The following is a 16650-nucleotide window of genomic DNA, read 5'->3' as shown; positions in this document are numbered from 1 at the left end:
CCCTTTATTTATGAGTCCTTGGCTGGGAAAAGGGGGAACACAACTTTCTGAGCCTGTTTCCTCATCCTGCAACAACCTATAAGCAGAACAATAATCCCTACCCTACCTAATCACAAAGTTATTGTGAGGATCCAATGAGATAGTACAGGTGAAACTCATTTTAAAACCAAATGACATCATGAAAAGTTATTAATATCATTAGTATCGAGGGAAGAAAATAATAGGAGTTAAAGGGGAAGGAGATTTAGAGATTGCCTAATCCAACTCCTCCCATTATTTTAGAGAGTAGAAAATCCAAGGTCCAGAGGAAGGAGATCCCTCAGGTACTAAGTAGCAGAACTGTGATCCACCACTCTTTAGAAAAGTACCTTAAAATCCAATAAATGTCTGTTAGATAAATGAATGAATGAATGCTGAGAGTCCCAGATTTTTTTTCCCCTAACTAAAGCAGCAATGTGCCCTGTGACTAATGAGATCGAGTGTTCATATAAAAGCAAAGGCTGGTAGGATAATTCACAGTCTCCTTCCTTGCTGAGGGAGTTAGAACATAAACAGAGAAAGGGCAGTTGATATAGAAAGCATCATTCTTCTAAATATTGGCAAACAAGGTCACTGAACTTGACTTAGCAGCTAAGTCACACACTGCTCTTTCCAAGGATAGCATCTATAGCAAAGTCCAGTGTTGCTTCCAGCTGACTGTGGGGGAAATGTTAGCACAAAGGAAAAAAAGACTTATTTTTTGTGTATTCCTATGGGGAGTAATGTTCCAGAAAACCGAAATTTTACCTATGTTTGAAGTCCTGATTCAAGCTCCTTACCTGATAGTCAGTTTCACAGGTTCGGGGGATCCATTGATACTGAATAGGAACTCTTCCTGGAAGTGCCCCAGGATGTTCGAACTGAAGGAAATCTGTATAGTTTGTAGGCCAGAAGGCTCCACGATACCTTCCTTGGGGTTAAAGATGAAACAGGATCCCAAAGGTGTTGTTGGAGGTTCCAAATTAAAGAGAGCATCAATGCTGCCTTTGTTGGACAGAATGGCCTACAGGAAGTGGGAGTGGGGGAGAGAAGGCAAGAATGAAAAGCTCTACAATGAATGCTTCTTTTCAAAGGTATGAACTGCTCTGTTTCCATAGAATCACTGGGTTGAGATGATTAAAGCAGAAAAAGTAACAGGAATTCTAAGCAAAGAAAGGTAGCAGGGAGAAAATGATACAAGTAATGCAGTGGTTCTGAAATGCTGTTTTCTGGGTCATGGTCCCCTTTCACAGTCTGCTTAAGCCTATGGACCCCCCACTTAGAACAACATTTTAAATGCATGACAACTAAATATATTGAAATACAGGTACCAAAAAGTTTGCTTTTTGAAAAAATTATTATTGACTCCTTGATGTGTGGAATATAAGAAGTCAAGAATAGGAAGCAGACAAATGCTGTTCTTATGTTTTATCTTAGGGCTCCATAAACATTTATGATAACCACACATTGATGGATGCTTTCTCTGAGACGCTTTAAATATGTTTTCTGACACTTTTGAAATAGGTGAGGTAGCTAAATATGCAGCCCTTGTCTTGTAGAGGAGTTAAATCACTGAAACCAGGAGAAAAAGCAAAGTTCCAAGAGCCCAAACTCATCACAGAAATGGTCTCACAGTGTAGGGCTTAGCTGGATCTCATACTTATTTAGAGGTAAATTGAACCGAATATGAAGATTCAGAATGACAAGGATTCTTTGTCCTATACTTCCGGCTTCACCCCCTTCAATGGTCTTTACCAATAATCTTGATGCAAACCCAAGTGTTCACAGAATTTTAAGGGAGGGAGGAACTTGCAGAACATCAGCCCAGCCTCCAAAGTGATCTCTCCCAGTTCTCCACTCAGACATTCCAGTCAACCTCCTGTCTAAAGCATTCTCATTTCTTATGTTCACGCTGTTCTCCTCCTCTCTTCCTTCTCTTCCTCTACTCCAAAGCTTGCCTGGTTCTTTAAGCCCTGGATCAAGGTTACTCTCCCATCGAGATTTCTCCCTCACTGGCCTCTGGTAACACTTGGGATCTCAGTTGCCCTTAGTAATCGGTGCCTTTTTGAGGTTTATGTTTTGTTTCCTCATCTGAAATGCAAGTTCTCTGGAGGTAGGAGCCATCTCCAACATGCTTTTTATTCTCGCTGGTTAAATCTTGTTTCACATATAGATGTTCAGCAGGGGAAGGGGATGGGCCTGTGCCTGTGACTGCACTGGTAAAGAGCTTTCAACGAGAAGCATTTATTCAGCTCTCACTATGTGCCAGGCACTAGGCTAAGCACTGGAAAGATAAAAGAGGTCAGAATAGGTTCCTGTCTTCAAGCAGCTTCCATTCTAATGGGTGAGGAAACTCCATCTAACAGGTCAGATCTGTTTCTTCTCAGAGAAGTGCCCGGGGGACACCAAGAGATTATGTGGCTTGTCATACACACATGATGTCTCAAAGGGGAATCTTAAATCTGAGGTTTCCTGGCTTCAAAGTCTGTAGAAATAGGTGAAATTCACCTATATCATTGAATGTCCATCTTCTTCCCTGAAAGATAATGCTCATTTTAGCTGGATAACTTATTCTTGGCTATAATCCCAGGTCCTTTGTTTTTCAGAATATTAGATTCCAGGCCCATTGATTCTTTAAGGTGGAACTAGGTCCTGGGTAATTCTAATTGTGGCTCACCGATGTTTAAATTGTTTCTTTCTGGCTGCTTGCAATATCTTTTCCTTGATATGATAGTTCTGGAATTTAGCCATGATATCCCTTGGGGATTTAATTTTGGGATCTCTTTGGGGGGAAGTGATCAATGGATTCTTTTGATGGCTATTTTACCTTCTGATTCTAAAATATCAGGGCAGTTTTCTTTCATGATTTCCTGCAAGATAATGTCTAGGTTCTTTTTTTCATCATGGCTTTCAGAAAGCCCAATAATCCTTAGATTGTTTCTCCAAGATCTATTTTCCAGGTCAGTTGTTTTTCCTAGGAGATATATTTTCTTCTATTTTTTCACTTTTTAGTTTTTGTTTGACTGATTCTTGAAGTCTTATTGAGTCATTCACTTCCATTAGTCTGATTATAATTTTTAGTGTATTATTTTCTTCCGTTACCTTTTTTTAACTCCTTTTGCAATTGGCCAATTAATTTTTTTTGTTCATTGTATTCTTTTTCCAGTTTTCCCATTGCTTCTTGCAATGATATCATTTCATTTCCCCATTTTTCTTCTCTCTTTTAAGATTCTTTATGCAATCTTTGAAGAAAGCTTTGTGAAATGGGGACCTGCTCATGTCTCTCTTTGGGGCTTCTTCAAATACTGTTCTTTCTAAATACACTATACCATGCTTCTGCTCAGTGCCTTTTCAGGCATAAAATGCTGTTATGATAGTGTAACTTAATGTAAGTTAGCTATTACTATAGCTCTTGAGCACAGAATCACAAAATGTTATGACTGGAAGGGAGTTCAAAGTCCCTTTTTGTCCAACTCCCCTATCTGATGCACAAAAGTACCTGACACCTAAAAGAAATGAAAAACAACTATCCTGTAAAATTGAGAATGATTCCAGATTTAATTACTGGCTGGACACTCCTGTCTGCTCCCATGGTAGAAAAGATGATGATGATGATGATGATGATGATAGTACTGCCTATTTATCACTCTTGAGCTCCTCATTTTCTTTCCTGAGATATCATGGATAGTATGTTGCCATCTTCTTGATTACCTCTCTGGTTTATCATTTTTACTTCAATTATTTGTGAAGTGATATTTTTCACTCCACCCCATCCCTGCCATTTTTCATAGATTTGAAAAATTTATTGTCTTCTTCATGATGCAACAGATACTACTTCCCATAAAAATTATTATTGCCCAAGGTCAAACAGCTAGCTTAATAGCAAATTCATACTAAAACCCAAGATTTTGACTCTTGGCCCAGGATTGTACATTGCCTGGGGTTTTGGTTTGCTTTTTCTGTATCTGCCAAGATCAGCACTAACTAAGGGCAACAGGTTAGTTATTCAAATTTGTCTCAAATAAAATAATAAATTGATACAGAGAGAAGTAATGAGGCATCAGCATTTAAAATGCAGAGAGAGCAAAACTTTCCTGTAAGAGAACACCTTACCTTGTCCTTCCCTGCCAATGTGTAGCTCTCAAAACACTCCAGTATAATGCACTGGCTCATTTAATATTGCTTCATTTTGTTGTATGTGTGTTTATTGTCAATGTTTGGTAATATTTGGAAGATATATGTTAATTAAGTTCATTTACTACATTTACAGAAATACTGTATGTATTTTGGAGCTGAAATGAAGGTTTTCCAATGGACAACTTATTAAGAAAGCAAGTTGCTCTGGAGGCAATTTTAGAAGATAATACTGGGATAAGGAAATGATTCTGATTATTTTGGATGGGTGTACAGTGATATTTCTACCTGTCCTATAAAGCCCAGCCAACTCAAACACCAGCCTCTCCATGAATCATTCACTGATCTCCCCACTTCAGGACTTTCCCCCCTTGACCTCACACATAACACTTTATTCTCTTCTCCTTTGATAGTATTATCATGTGAAATGTGTATTATAGTTGCCTGTTTTTGTGTCCAGTTGCCTTTTTAATAGCAGAGATTGTGATTTAAATTTTAAATCTTTTCCAATGTCTAGCACAGTGCTCTGAGCACAGCAGGCTTTTTAATAGTTCTGAACTGAATTCTAACTCTCTCGCCCTATACTTATTTCCCATTAAGTTGTTTTTTCTTTCAAAACCAGGGCATTACGGAGGCACTGCGAAGTTTAAGTGTTTCAGAAGAGATGGGCCTAAGAGTTTAGCATTGTGAAGCCCTGGATGGTTGGATCTTGTCCTTTGTTTGGAAGAGGACCAAAATGACAATCACTTTCTTGGAGTCAAGGAACAGTGTGTCCGGTGGTGGCTAATCAGACCAACATGAGCCCGAACCCTACCACAGGCTGGGCACAAATGATTCACATGAACATGAGGAGTGGAGATGTGTCTAAATTTGCACATCTCACATTTCTTTTGAACCAATGCAATTCTGCAAAGGGCTGGAGCTGGAGAGATGAGAGACAGCTTTACATCAGAGCCAAAGCAGCAAGGAGGAGGTGATGGTCCTCTGCTAACACACCTATCCGGATTACTTCTAGGTATGTACAAGTGACATTAAAATGTTGTCAAAGAGAAAAAGAAAATAACAAATGGTGCAGAAAAATAGGGACTCTATCTGTGGGTGAGTGTGAACCATTTTGGAAAGCCTTTTGGAACAATGCCCAAAGGGCTATAAAATGATATAACTTTTGATCCAGCAATACCTTGCTAGGTCTGTATCCCAAAGAAATCAAAGAAGAGGGAAATGTCCTATTTTATACAAAAAATATATAGCAACTCTTTTTGTAGTGGCAAAGAATTGGAAATTGTAGGGATGTCCTTCAATTGGGGAATGGCTGAACAAGTTGTGGTATACGATTGTGACGGAATACTATTCTGTAGTAAGAAATGACAGGCAGGATGCTTTCAGAAAAACTTGAAAAGATGTACATGAACTGATGCAAAGTGAAATGGGCAGAAGCAGGAAAAAACATTGTACACAATAACAGCACTATTGTAATGATAATCAACTGTGAAAGACATAGCTACTCTGATCAAGACAATGATCCAAGATAATTCCAAAGGACTCATGATGAAAAATGTTCTTCCTGCACAGAGAGAACTGATGAACTCTGAGTGCAGATTGAAGCACACTTTTTAACCTTTACTTTTCTTGCTTTTGTGTGTATTTGTGTTTTCTTTTGCAAACGTGGGAAAATATGGAAATGTATTTTGCATCACTTAATGTGTAAAACTGATATCATATTGCTTGCCTTTTTTAGGGAGTGGGGGAAGAGTTGGTAGGAGGGAGAGAATTTGGAACTCAAATTTAAAAAAATTAATGTAGAACTTTTTTACATGCAATTGGTAAATATTTAACAAGATAAAATGTTTTTTTAAATAATCAAAGCAAGAGCATCATAAAATGACTTTATGAGTGGCATTTTTACTTACCTCATAGCTATGTACTGATCCAACAAAAGCTTTACCAATATCTAACACATCAAAGTTGAAGATAGTCTTGGGTCCCATTCCTTCCCCTTTGATTCGAAGGGGCAACCGGCACTCCCTGCCTGTGAGGAGGAAAAATAAAATTTAAAAGACTATTCTCTCTATGTGCAGTCTGAAATCCATTTCCTCCAGTTCTGTCTGGCAGTTTGCTCCTCATAACCAGCCTCTCCGGTTTAGACAGGAGAAGAGAGGAGAGGAGAGGAGAGGAGAGGAGAGGAAACAGGAGAGGAGAGGAAACAGGAGAGGAGAGGAAACAGGAGAGGAGAGGAAACAGGAGAGGAGAGGAAACAGGAGAGGAGAGGAAACAGGAGAGGAGAGGAAACAGGAAACAGGAGAGGAAACAGGAAACAGGAGAGGAAACAGGAAACAGGAGAGGAGAAGAAACAGGAGAGGAGAAGAAACAGGAGAGGAGAGGAAACAAGAGAAAAGAAGAGAGGAGAGGAAAGAAGAGGAGAGGAGAGGAAAGGAGAGGAGAGGAGAGGAAAGGAGAGGAGAGAGGAGAGAGGAAAAAGAGAAAGAAAAAAGAAAGAAAGAAAGGGAGGGATGGAGGGAGGGAGGGAGGAAGGAAAGAAAAAGGGAGAGGGAAAGGGGGGAAAGAAGAGAAAGAGAGAGAGAGACAAAAGAAGAAAGGAAGGAAGAAGAAAAGAAAAAATAAATACCTAAACTCACTTTTTAGATTGAGAGAGAGAAGAAGAAGAAGAAGGAAGAGAAGGAGGGAAGGAGGGAGGGAAAGGGGGAGAAAGAAGAAGACGGAGAGAGAAAGAGAGGGAGGAGAGGAAGGGAGAAAAGAAAGGAAGGAAGAAGAAAGAAAAAAATAAAACACCTAAACTCACTCCTCTTCCCCAATTTTCTTCTCTGTAAAAGACAGCATCTTCCTTCTAATCATCCAGCTTCACAACCTCAAAGTTTTTCTCAACACCTCACTCTTCCCTTATCAGTTTACAAAGTTTGTTAATCCTAGATCCACAAATCTCTGGAAGCCATCCTCTTCTTTCTAGTTGTATCATCACCATCATTACCTCATGCTCAGACCCCCCCTACAATAACCTCTTCCGTTTCTCTTCCCTAAATGCCTTCCCACTCAAATCCATATCCCATGTGGTGGCCAAACTCATATTTATAAAGATCAGAAGTGACCATGCTACTTCTCTGCTTAATCAGCTCCTGTGGCACCCTCTTACTTCTAGGATAAAGTTCCAACTCCTCTGACATTTAAAACCTTCCACGACTTGCTCCAATCTCCCTTTCCGGCCTCGTTATGTACTGCTTCCCTTCATTTACTTCTCTATCCCCCAAAATGCCCTTCTCGCTATTCCTTACACACACCCTTGCACAAGCTGCCTCATGCCTTTCTTCAGAGTATCTCCCCTAGGTGGAATTCCCTTCCTTGGTCTTTTAGAATGATTAATTTTCTTCAGCTCAGACACAGCCTTCCACATAGGCCTTTCCCAGTTCCCTCAGAAACTCATGCCCCAGTTATTGTGTGGTATGGGGTATGTGTGTGTGTTTTCATACAAACAGGATGTCTCCTCTGGAGGGGGAAAGGAAGCTTCTTAAAAACAGCAATCTTCTTCCCTGCTCCCTTTGCACTTAGTTAAATGTTTGTTTATTCACTGATTTACTGATTGATTGAACCTGCATTATTTTCTCTCTACTTTCCCGCCTCCTCTTCACCCTTCCCAGACCAGATTCTGTCTGACAAATTATCAGCTACTTGCCAAGTCAGTATTACTGCAGAAGCTCTTTATACTGGGCAGCAGGAATGATAATTCAGTCAGCTTCAGAGATATATCTTACCTTTAGGGAACAGAAGTATTGCCAGTTTCTTATCTTTAGAGAACAGTTTTTATTGCGGCTTTGAGCTACAAATTCTCCCAAAGAGAAGAGAAAGAAAGACCCAGAGCTCGCGCGCTCTCTCTCTCTCTCTCTCTCTCTCTCTCTCTCTCTCTCTCTCTCTCTCTCTCTCTCTCTCTCTCTCTCTCTCTCTCTCTCTCTCTCTCAATGTGTATATCTGAATACTGAATACTTATCATCAGAATAATTTGTAATTGCTCTAATTCAGGCAGAAAGACTTGCCTGTTAATGCACCATTTAAAATGAGCGATTTTACTAAGGCTCCGGTGCTCCTTACTTGGCCCTCTGAGATCTTTGACACGGGAGTATTCTGCCTTGCACATAGTAGGCACAGAATGAATGGGTATGGAGTTAAAATTACCCCCCATTGAATAACATCAGAGATCAAAGCCTTTTGAGACTTACCTTTCTGACATTTAGAATCTGGATTCCTTATGAAAGGGACCATGTCTACTATTTATGTTACCTATTTATAAGGGAGGGGGGGTTATTCATTCAACCAATCAACAACCTCATCTCCCCTAAACTACCTAGCTTAATGATTTGTGAATATGGTTATTGAATTAATCAGATCAGAAGGTTTTGGACTTCCCGTGGGGATTTTAGATCTAGTGGGGTTCCCAGGACAGCTAATTGCCACATAAGTGTCAGGAGCTGAGGATAAACCAGATACTCCAAGATAGGCAGCTTCATTCTCTAGAAGGGGCCTGGAAAAAGGCTCTATCAAGCTAAAGCAGGGCTTGGTGAGGACCCCAGCAAGGGGGAAAAGGATGTCCAGGAACTGGGAGCTGTGAATTGCCATTTATGGGAGTTATGGAAGAGTGTATCCCAGGGAAATTGGGGCACTTGTATCAATTGTTTAGTAAATGCCCATTTCTAAAAAGCTCATTAAATCCATCTGGCATTTGATCTCAACTGATAATCAGTATGAGAGAACATACTGGTAGGGGGGATTTGTGAGCTTTACTATTAGAAAAGTATCCCCAGACCTTGAGAGTTACCCTTACATAGCCCTGCAGGGATTTTGGTTTTGGGAGAGTGTCCCCCAGAACCTGTTAGACAGTGTAACAGTAAAATTGTTTTAGGAGTCCCTTTCGATGCTACCATTAATAAAATGACTGATATACATATACTCTATGGACAAGTATACAGCATCACATAATACCTGTGCCCTGGAAGGAGACATAGCATCTGGAAAGAGTCCTGGGTTTGGGAACAGAGAGGAAATCTATATTGAAATCCTATCTTTGCCACTTATAAGTTGTGCGCACTTGCAGGATCTATACTGAAATCCTATCTCTGCTGCTTATTAGTCGTGTGCTCTTGCAGGAGTCACTTAACTTTTTCAGGATTCATTTTCCTCACCTATAAAATGAGGCAGTTGGACTAGATAGTCCCTAACATACCTTTTGCTGTAAATTTATGACTTTTATAATTTCCTACATAGTCTAATATTTTATTTTTCTCAAGTCTATGACTTGTTCCCAACAACTCTGAGGACAGGATCCTCTCTGAGGATTCTGGCACTTCTAGTGGTCCCTACAACAGAATCTTGTCCATAGGAATTATTCACTAAAGATTGTATATTTGATTTGAATATAATTAGCAAAAACATTCACAAGAAAGTCAACTCCTGAGGTCAATGATTTGGTTTGGGCCCCAATTTCCTTTCTAATGAAGAGATTGGATCAAATGATCTTAGAGGTCCTTTCCAACTCTATGAGAAAGCTGTAAATGGGCACATACACACACATACACAACCATCACCCTTACCTTCCAAAGCAATCAGTTACTCATAGACAGCCTCTCCTACCCCACAAGCCAAAGAGAAGTTTTATTTACAACCATCTAGCAGAAGTAGAAATGAAATTAAAACTTTAATCCCTCTCACTCATACCATAAATATTTTATTGATAACTGCCCCCTGGGTTATTTGTGTGCAACCTTATTTTGGCTTATTGTTATTATTTCTTTCCAGTGGCACTTCATTAATAAGTCTCTAAGGTATTCAACACAGGAAGTGAAACCACGTGAAAAATGGCTCAGTCCATTCCTAGCCCATCCCATTATTCTAATGGCTTCAGTCTACTGACAATAAGTGGCATTTCTTTGGTCCAAATCAAAGTATCCAGAATATAGATCACACTTTCAGGGTAGCCAGGAAAGGAAATTGTAAACAGATCATGGAATAAACAGTGAGCTGATTTATAACTGTCAGATCCAAAGCTTTCTCCATCTATTAACTTAACTACTTTACATTAAAAAGTATATATTTATATATTGAGGTGTATTATAATAAAAGAGGGGCCCAAAATATTTTCTTTTGCACCATTAATTATTCCAACGTATTTGGCTCCTGAGAATGACAAGAGTCCTGTTATAATTCATCTGCTGCATTCAGTGGCATATCCTATACATGCAACTTGCCAACAGAATTTAACCTATCACGATTTCCAACTCTATTTTTCAAAAGCAAGAATATCAATTAAGTGGGAGAAAGATAACAAGCTGCAGCAGGAGGATTAAGTTAAAGGGGAAGGAAGAATTTCTGATCCCTTACAGCTGTAAGATGTTGGCAAGTGTATCTTATCTGGAGGTCTTTAAAGATACTGTGGTTTCAGTGTGGTCCTGCCTCGAGGCAGGGGGATGGACTAGATGATACTCTGAAGGCCCCCCGGTTCTACGACCATGATCGGAGAATCAGGACTAAAGCCTGGACGTGAGGCCGCCTCAGACACTTACAAGCAGGAGACTCTATGGGCAATGAACTGGGGCTGGTAATATTGGGATACTTATCTCATCTTAAGGCTTGTAAATCTTCAGGGGTTATTGAAGTAAGAGTCGTTGTTATTATTGTACTTGGTTTTGACAATTCCATTTCAAGGGTCTCTCAGATGCTCACTAAATTATATGCTAGTATGCAAAAATCTGGTTAAAAGCATGTGATTTAGTGTATAAAACACGGTGGTTTTAATATACGTATATAATGTATACTTATATATAACATATATGTTACATATATTATATGCTTATATATAATATATATAAAACATACATATTATATATAACATAAAACAATACAGGTTTCCATGCCAGGAAAGAGAGGCCTATCAGGGGTATGGAGGAAGTGAGGTGCTCTCCAGTGATCCAAGACCAAGGAAGTTTTAGCAACAGCCCCAAACCTAATATTAAGGAATCACTGAGTCTCTGAAGCAAGAAGAGGTGATCACCTTTGAACTCGGGGACTGCTGAACTTCCAGGACTGAAGCTCTACCCACTGTACCAGCTAGTTGTCCCTCACCTATTATTATTGTTAGTGGCAAGAAGGACGACAGTAGTAATAAGAATGAGATAATTTATCAACTTAAGTCACAGAATTACATGGATTTGCCCAAATAAAGGCTGTGCAATTACTTTACAAATAAAAGGACTCCCTTGCCAGGTACATTTTAAAATGCTCTAGAGAAGTCAAGAGAGAATGTCATTTAGACAGAAAATGATAACAGTCAGCACATCTGAGCTCTCCAGGATCACTGCGGCAGCACTCGGGCTTCCGAGTGAAATGACCTACACCAGGAATTGGTTGTAGCCCAGTTGAAGGTGAGTGCTGTGACATAATGACGGCCGAGCTTAGCCAGAGAAGCAACTTGAGCAGGCTCCTCTCCCAACTCTTTGGCAAGGGCCGAGTGGGGAAAGGTTTGGAACTCTGTGTATAATGTCGGTGAATTTTCCCCCTCTTCTTCCTCTTTATAGACTTTGTTAGTAAGGAATGGCTGTGGTTGTGAGATGAGGCAAGAGCTAGGGGGAGAGAATATGGAGAAATCCAAGTGATGTGAAAACAAAAGATATAAGATAAAATCTGCTAAAATATGTATAGAAGAACTGCACATGTTTAACATAAATCGGATTCCTTGCCATCTAGGGGAGAGGGTAGGAGGAAGGGGGAAAATTTGGAACACAGGGTTTTGCAAGGGTAAATGTTGAAAATTATCCAATCATATATTTTGAAAATAAAAAGCTTTAATTAAAACAATTTGAAAGACATAAATCCACTAAAAAATAAAAATATAAGGGTATTAGGTCACATACTATTTGAATACTGACCAAGAATGGTAAACTACCCCAAAATACCATTAACTGGGTATCGTCAAGAAGCTGTGGGCCAGAGAACATACCAGAATCAGTAAGCTGTGATGACCTTAGCACTTTGCTGGGCATCCTGCAGAATGCTGGGAACACAGAGAGACCCCTGCTCCCGAGCACCTCGCCACTGAATGGGAGAGACCACTACCAACAACTGCACAGCGGGACAAATTGGAGAGAAACAACAGAAGGGCAGCAGTGGCTTTAAGGGGGATCAGGAGAGGCCTCCAGCACAGGAGATTTGTAGGAAGGACCTGAAGGAAGCCAGGAGGGGAGATGAGGAGGGAGGGTGTTCCAGGTCTGGAGTTAGGAGATGGCTCCATTGCATGTACCTAGAACATGGAACACCTTAACCAAACTCCACAGGGGTTCTTGGGCTGCTTTGGGGATTCTAGGTTCAGAGGAGTCATGTGGGGATCCTCACAGGATCCATGCTAGGGCCACTTCTGAAACTGAGTAGAACTACAACCTGTCAGGTAGATGGTACCTGGATAAGTCAAGGATCTCTCCTAGTGGTTGCTCAGAGACTGGATCCATCCCATGTGCTGAAGGGACTTTCAAAAGACAGACTAGTCTAGACTGAGAGGGCCCCTCTCAGCTGGAAGCCAGGTCAAGCACCCATTAAACTGAACATTCTTTTTGTGGTATTCAGTGCCAGGGGAAGAGAGTCATTCTGTTCCTGGGCATCTGAGATGTGGAGCTTTGACATGAGAATCAGACAGTTTTGCTAGAATCTTAAAGTTATAACAGACCTCCATGACTAACTCACCCAACCCAGTCTCTTCTACAATTAACCCAAGTGGTCCCCAGACCTTGCCTTGGAGATGCCCCAGGGTGGGGAGGCCATGGTCTCCAGTAGGAGCCCACAGCTCTGAAGGGTGGGAGCTCCACCAAGTAATTACTCCTGCTTCTTCCTTTGGGGCCAGACAGGATGAATCCCACCCTCCACACACACAAGAGGGTTCTACAAATGCTTTACCACAAGGATCAGCTCCTCCCCAAGTTTTCTCTTATTCAGCACAAAGATCCCCTGTACTTTGGTCAATCAGCAAATAGGACACACTCTAGACCAGTGGTTCTCAAACTTATGTTTTCAGTATCTTTATCCTATTAAAAATTATTGAGGATCTCTCCAAAGCATTTTTGTTTATCTGGGTTATATTTATAGACATTCACCATATTGGAAATAAAAACTATTTTTGAATTTGTAGACCCTCTAAAAGGGTTTCAGAGATCCCCAGGATTCTCTAGACCATACTTTGAGAACCACTGCTCTAGACCCTTCTGCATCCTGATTGCCATGTTCTGAAAGGTTCCCAGATTGTCCGCATTCTTCCCCAAATACAGCACCCACATGAGAGCCCAAAGCTCCCTAGTGTCTGATCAGATCAGAGGACTGGAAGCTCTCAGTCTTCAACATCTCGCCTCCCAGCACAACCCAAGCCGCATGTTTTCCTACACCCCTCCCCACCCTGGAGATTCACATGGAACACACAGTTCACCATAACTCTCTGATCTCTGTCATCTCCCCCTGAAGATTCATGTACAATTCACCATAATTCTTTGATCTTTGTCAGATTTTAGACCTTGAAGGAACTTGAACAACATTTTTTAGAACTAACCATGAACAAAAAACTCCAATCAGCTCCCTGGGGCCAAGAATGGAGGTGAGCCCCCTGATCTCTGAGCCTGTTTCCCATGAAATCCCCCATCCCCACCCTCTCTCTGAGCAGGGCCTTACACTCTGTACCTGAAATGTCACAGTAAATTGTTTGCTGATAGAGCTTGGCTTCTCGAGGATAAAAGATCACACTGATTTGAGTTGTTGAATTAGGCCAAACATCTCCTTCCTGGAAAAAGAAAAAAAAAATCACTGAACAATCAGAGGAAGAGCCAACTTTGATATAAGTTCCACGTTATAATCCCTTGAAGTATGAAGAGGAAAATTTTAAAGTAAAGAAAAGGAGACGGATGAAATACAGCCTGGCATATAACGGAGAGTGCCTGGAGCAGAGTGACCACCTATGATTGACTGCCTCAAATGGTAGTACCAAAAGGGCCTCAGTAACTTCAGGAAACCAGCGTGTTTGGGATACATTCCTAAATGTGGAAACTGAGGCTGAAGATTCATTTTTCTTTCCATCAGTGCCACCGTCTGACACAGAAGTGTTATTACTTGTCTTTCAATCTCAGGCGGGAGAGGTCTGCACTTGTAAATAAATTGGACTTAAGCCATCAGCTTCCCTCTCTCTGCCAAGGTCATCTAAGTCCAATGACAAGACACAGAGGTCAGGACAACCGGCGATGACCTCTGAGGCAGGGGAGACCTTGGTCTTTTTAAGTGAAGGTCTTTCCCAGTCTTTGGTTTGTCTGAGGCAATACCCATTCTGTGATTTAGGGCTAGATCAGAAATGAGCCAAAAATAGTGTGTTCACTAAGTAAGAAAAAAGCAAAAGTAATTTTCCTACAAAGGAAGGAAGGATGGATGGAAGGAAGGAAGGAGAGATCAAGCAAGGTGGGGTGAGGAACTCTCAGTGTTTCTAGTCAGAACAGAACAGAGCCATAAAAACCCAAACAATGACTAAGTGTAGTTTGGGCTGGGACCAATCGTTGTCCTCAGAGAGAACCAGAGTTCTATTTGAATTCCAAAGGGCTTCATCAAAGCCCTGTCTTCCTGAGTGCAATTTCATGAAACCATAAATGAAACTACATGGGACAAAAGAGTTAATTTTCCCATTATTTTAATGATAGAATAAGCAATTAGAGACCTAGGGGGGAAAACAGAATGGCCTGGCTGTACCAAGAACCTGATCTTGTATGATAAGCCTTTTGTTCCCATGACCAATTAAGGGGATTAAAGGAAAAGTACAAGAGTGAACTGGTGCAGCAATTAGAATTTATATTCTAATATGATTCTAATTCATATTAAAATCAATAATTTAAGAATACTGACATCTCTTCCTTTAAGTATCTTAAAGTCACATCAGTCAATCAATAAATATTTATTAAGTATTTATTTTATTAGAAAAATGTTACCCTATATTGGGGATACAAGATGAGGCAAAGAGAACCCTGTCCTGAAGGAGCTCCTGGTATAATAGGGGAGAAAAGAAGCAAACAAATAAGTACAAACAAGCCAAGTATGGGATAAATAGGAAACCATTAAAAGAAGTAAGGCATTAAAATTGAGAGGGCTTGGGAAAGACTTCCTGTAGGAGGTGGGATTTTAGTTGGGAATTAAAGGAAACTGGAGTTAGAATAAGTAGGGAAAGTCTTTTAAGCATGGAGGACCGCTCCATGGGAAAATGCCCAGAGACCGCCCCCCCCCCCAAAATTGCTAAGATGGAGTGTCTTGTTTATGAACAGCCAGGAAGCCAGGGCCAATGGATTGGAGAGTACATGTTGAGGAGGGAGGAATAAGAAGCTTGGAAAGGTAGGAGAGGGCTGGGTTGTGAAGGGCTTGGAATGCTAAAGGATTTTGTGTTGATCCTAGAGGTGATTTGGAACCCCTGGAGTTTCCCGAGTTGGAGGTTGGGTGAGTGAATGGGGGATGGCCTGGATTGGAGACTTGAGGCAGGAAGGCCCACCAGCAGCCATGGCAATAATCCAGGGACTAGGGTGGGGCAGTGTCTGAAGACAGATGGGACACATTAAAGAGATATTGCAAAGGAGGAACCTATAGGACTTGGCAAAAGACTGGGGGCAGAGAGAATAAGGATGTCTCCTAGGCTGTGAGTCCGGGGGCCTGGGAGGACAGTGTTTGCCCTCGACTGTAATATGACAGTAAGGTGTAAGGGGAAATATGGGCTCAGTTTGGGACATGTCTCCTGGACATCTAGTTGAAATGTCAAATGAAAGGCAGCTGGAGATGTGGGGTAGGTAGATTGTCTCCATGGACACTGTAAATAGATCCCTGGGAGCTGATAAGATCTCCAAGACAAGTCTAGTGGGAGGAGGAAGAGGGCCCAGGACAGACACATGGGGAACCCCTTTAGTTAAAGAGCATGACCTGCCTAGTTTGCACTTAGTATGTTTTTATGAATTGATTTAGGAGGGTCTGAGAGGCAGGAAGGCCAGGAGAGAGTGGTGCCCTGGAAATCTAGAAAGAAGAGGGTATGAGGGAGAATAGAATAGAAACAGTGTCAGAGACTGCAGAGGGGTCAACAAGAATGAGCGCCGAGAAAAGGCCATTGGGTTGGACAGCTTGGCGATGGCCTGTAACCTTGGAGAGAGCCCTTCGGGTGAAATGGTGCAGGGGGAGGCAGATTGTAAGGGTTAAGAAGGCAGTGAAAGGAGAGAAATGTGGAGGCTTTTTGGAGGAATTTGGCCACAAGGGCAGAAGAGATATAAGATGATGTATTTCTTCTATCTTTGTGTGGAGCAGAAATGGGCCAGTTTGGAGTAAATTTTAGCTCTTTCTTTTCTCCCCAACACAGCTGAGTATCAAAGTAGGTACACAAGCAGATCTATATTCACATCCGGGTTCAGGCACTTCCCAAGTCACTCAGAGTCCTGCTTCCCAGGGTCCTTGTGA

The 16650-nt window shown here is 41.2% G+C and overlaps 1 protein-coding gene across 1 annotated transcript in view; it reads right to left on the bottom strand.

Annotated features, from left to right (window-relative positions):
• HYDIN (HYDIN axonemal central pair apparatus protein) overlaps positions 1–16650 on the bottom strand; it is a 404272-nt gene that overhangs the window by 227912 nt on the left and 159710 nt on the right. Inside the window, exons 10-12 of the mRNA XM_031949959.1 lie at positions 13867–13966; positions 6063–6181; positions 819–1042 (exon numbers count right to left, since the gene is read on the bottom strand). Of these exons, the coding sequence (XP_031805819.1) occupies positions 819–1042; positions 6063–6181; positions 13867–13966 (443 nt within the window). The remainder of the gene's footprint in view (positions 1–818; positions 1043–6062; positions 6182–13866; positions 13967–16650) is intronic.

The sequence above is a fragment of the Sarcophilus harrisii genome, chromosome 2 (genome assembly GCF_902635505.1).
Source record: "Sarcophilus harrisii chromosome 2, mSarHar1.11, whole genome shotgun sequence".
NCBI classification, from domain to species: Eukaryota; Metazoa; Chordata; class Mammalia; order Dasyuromorphia; family Dasyuridae; genus Sarcophilus; species Sarcophilus harrisii.
This window is presented reverse-complemented; position numbering and strand designations above follow the sequence as displayed.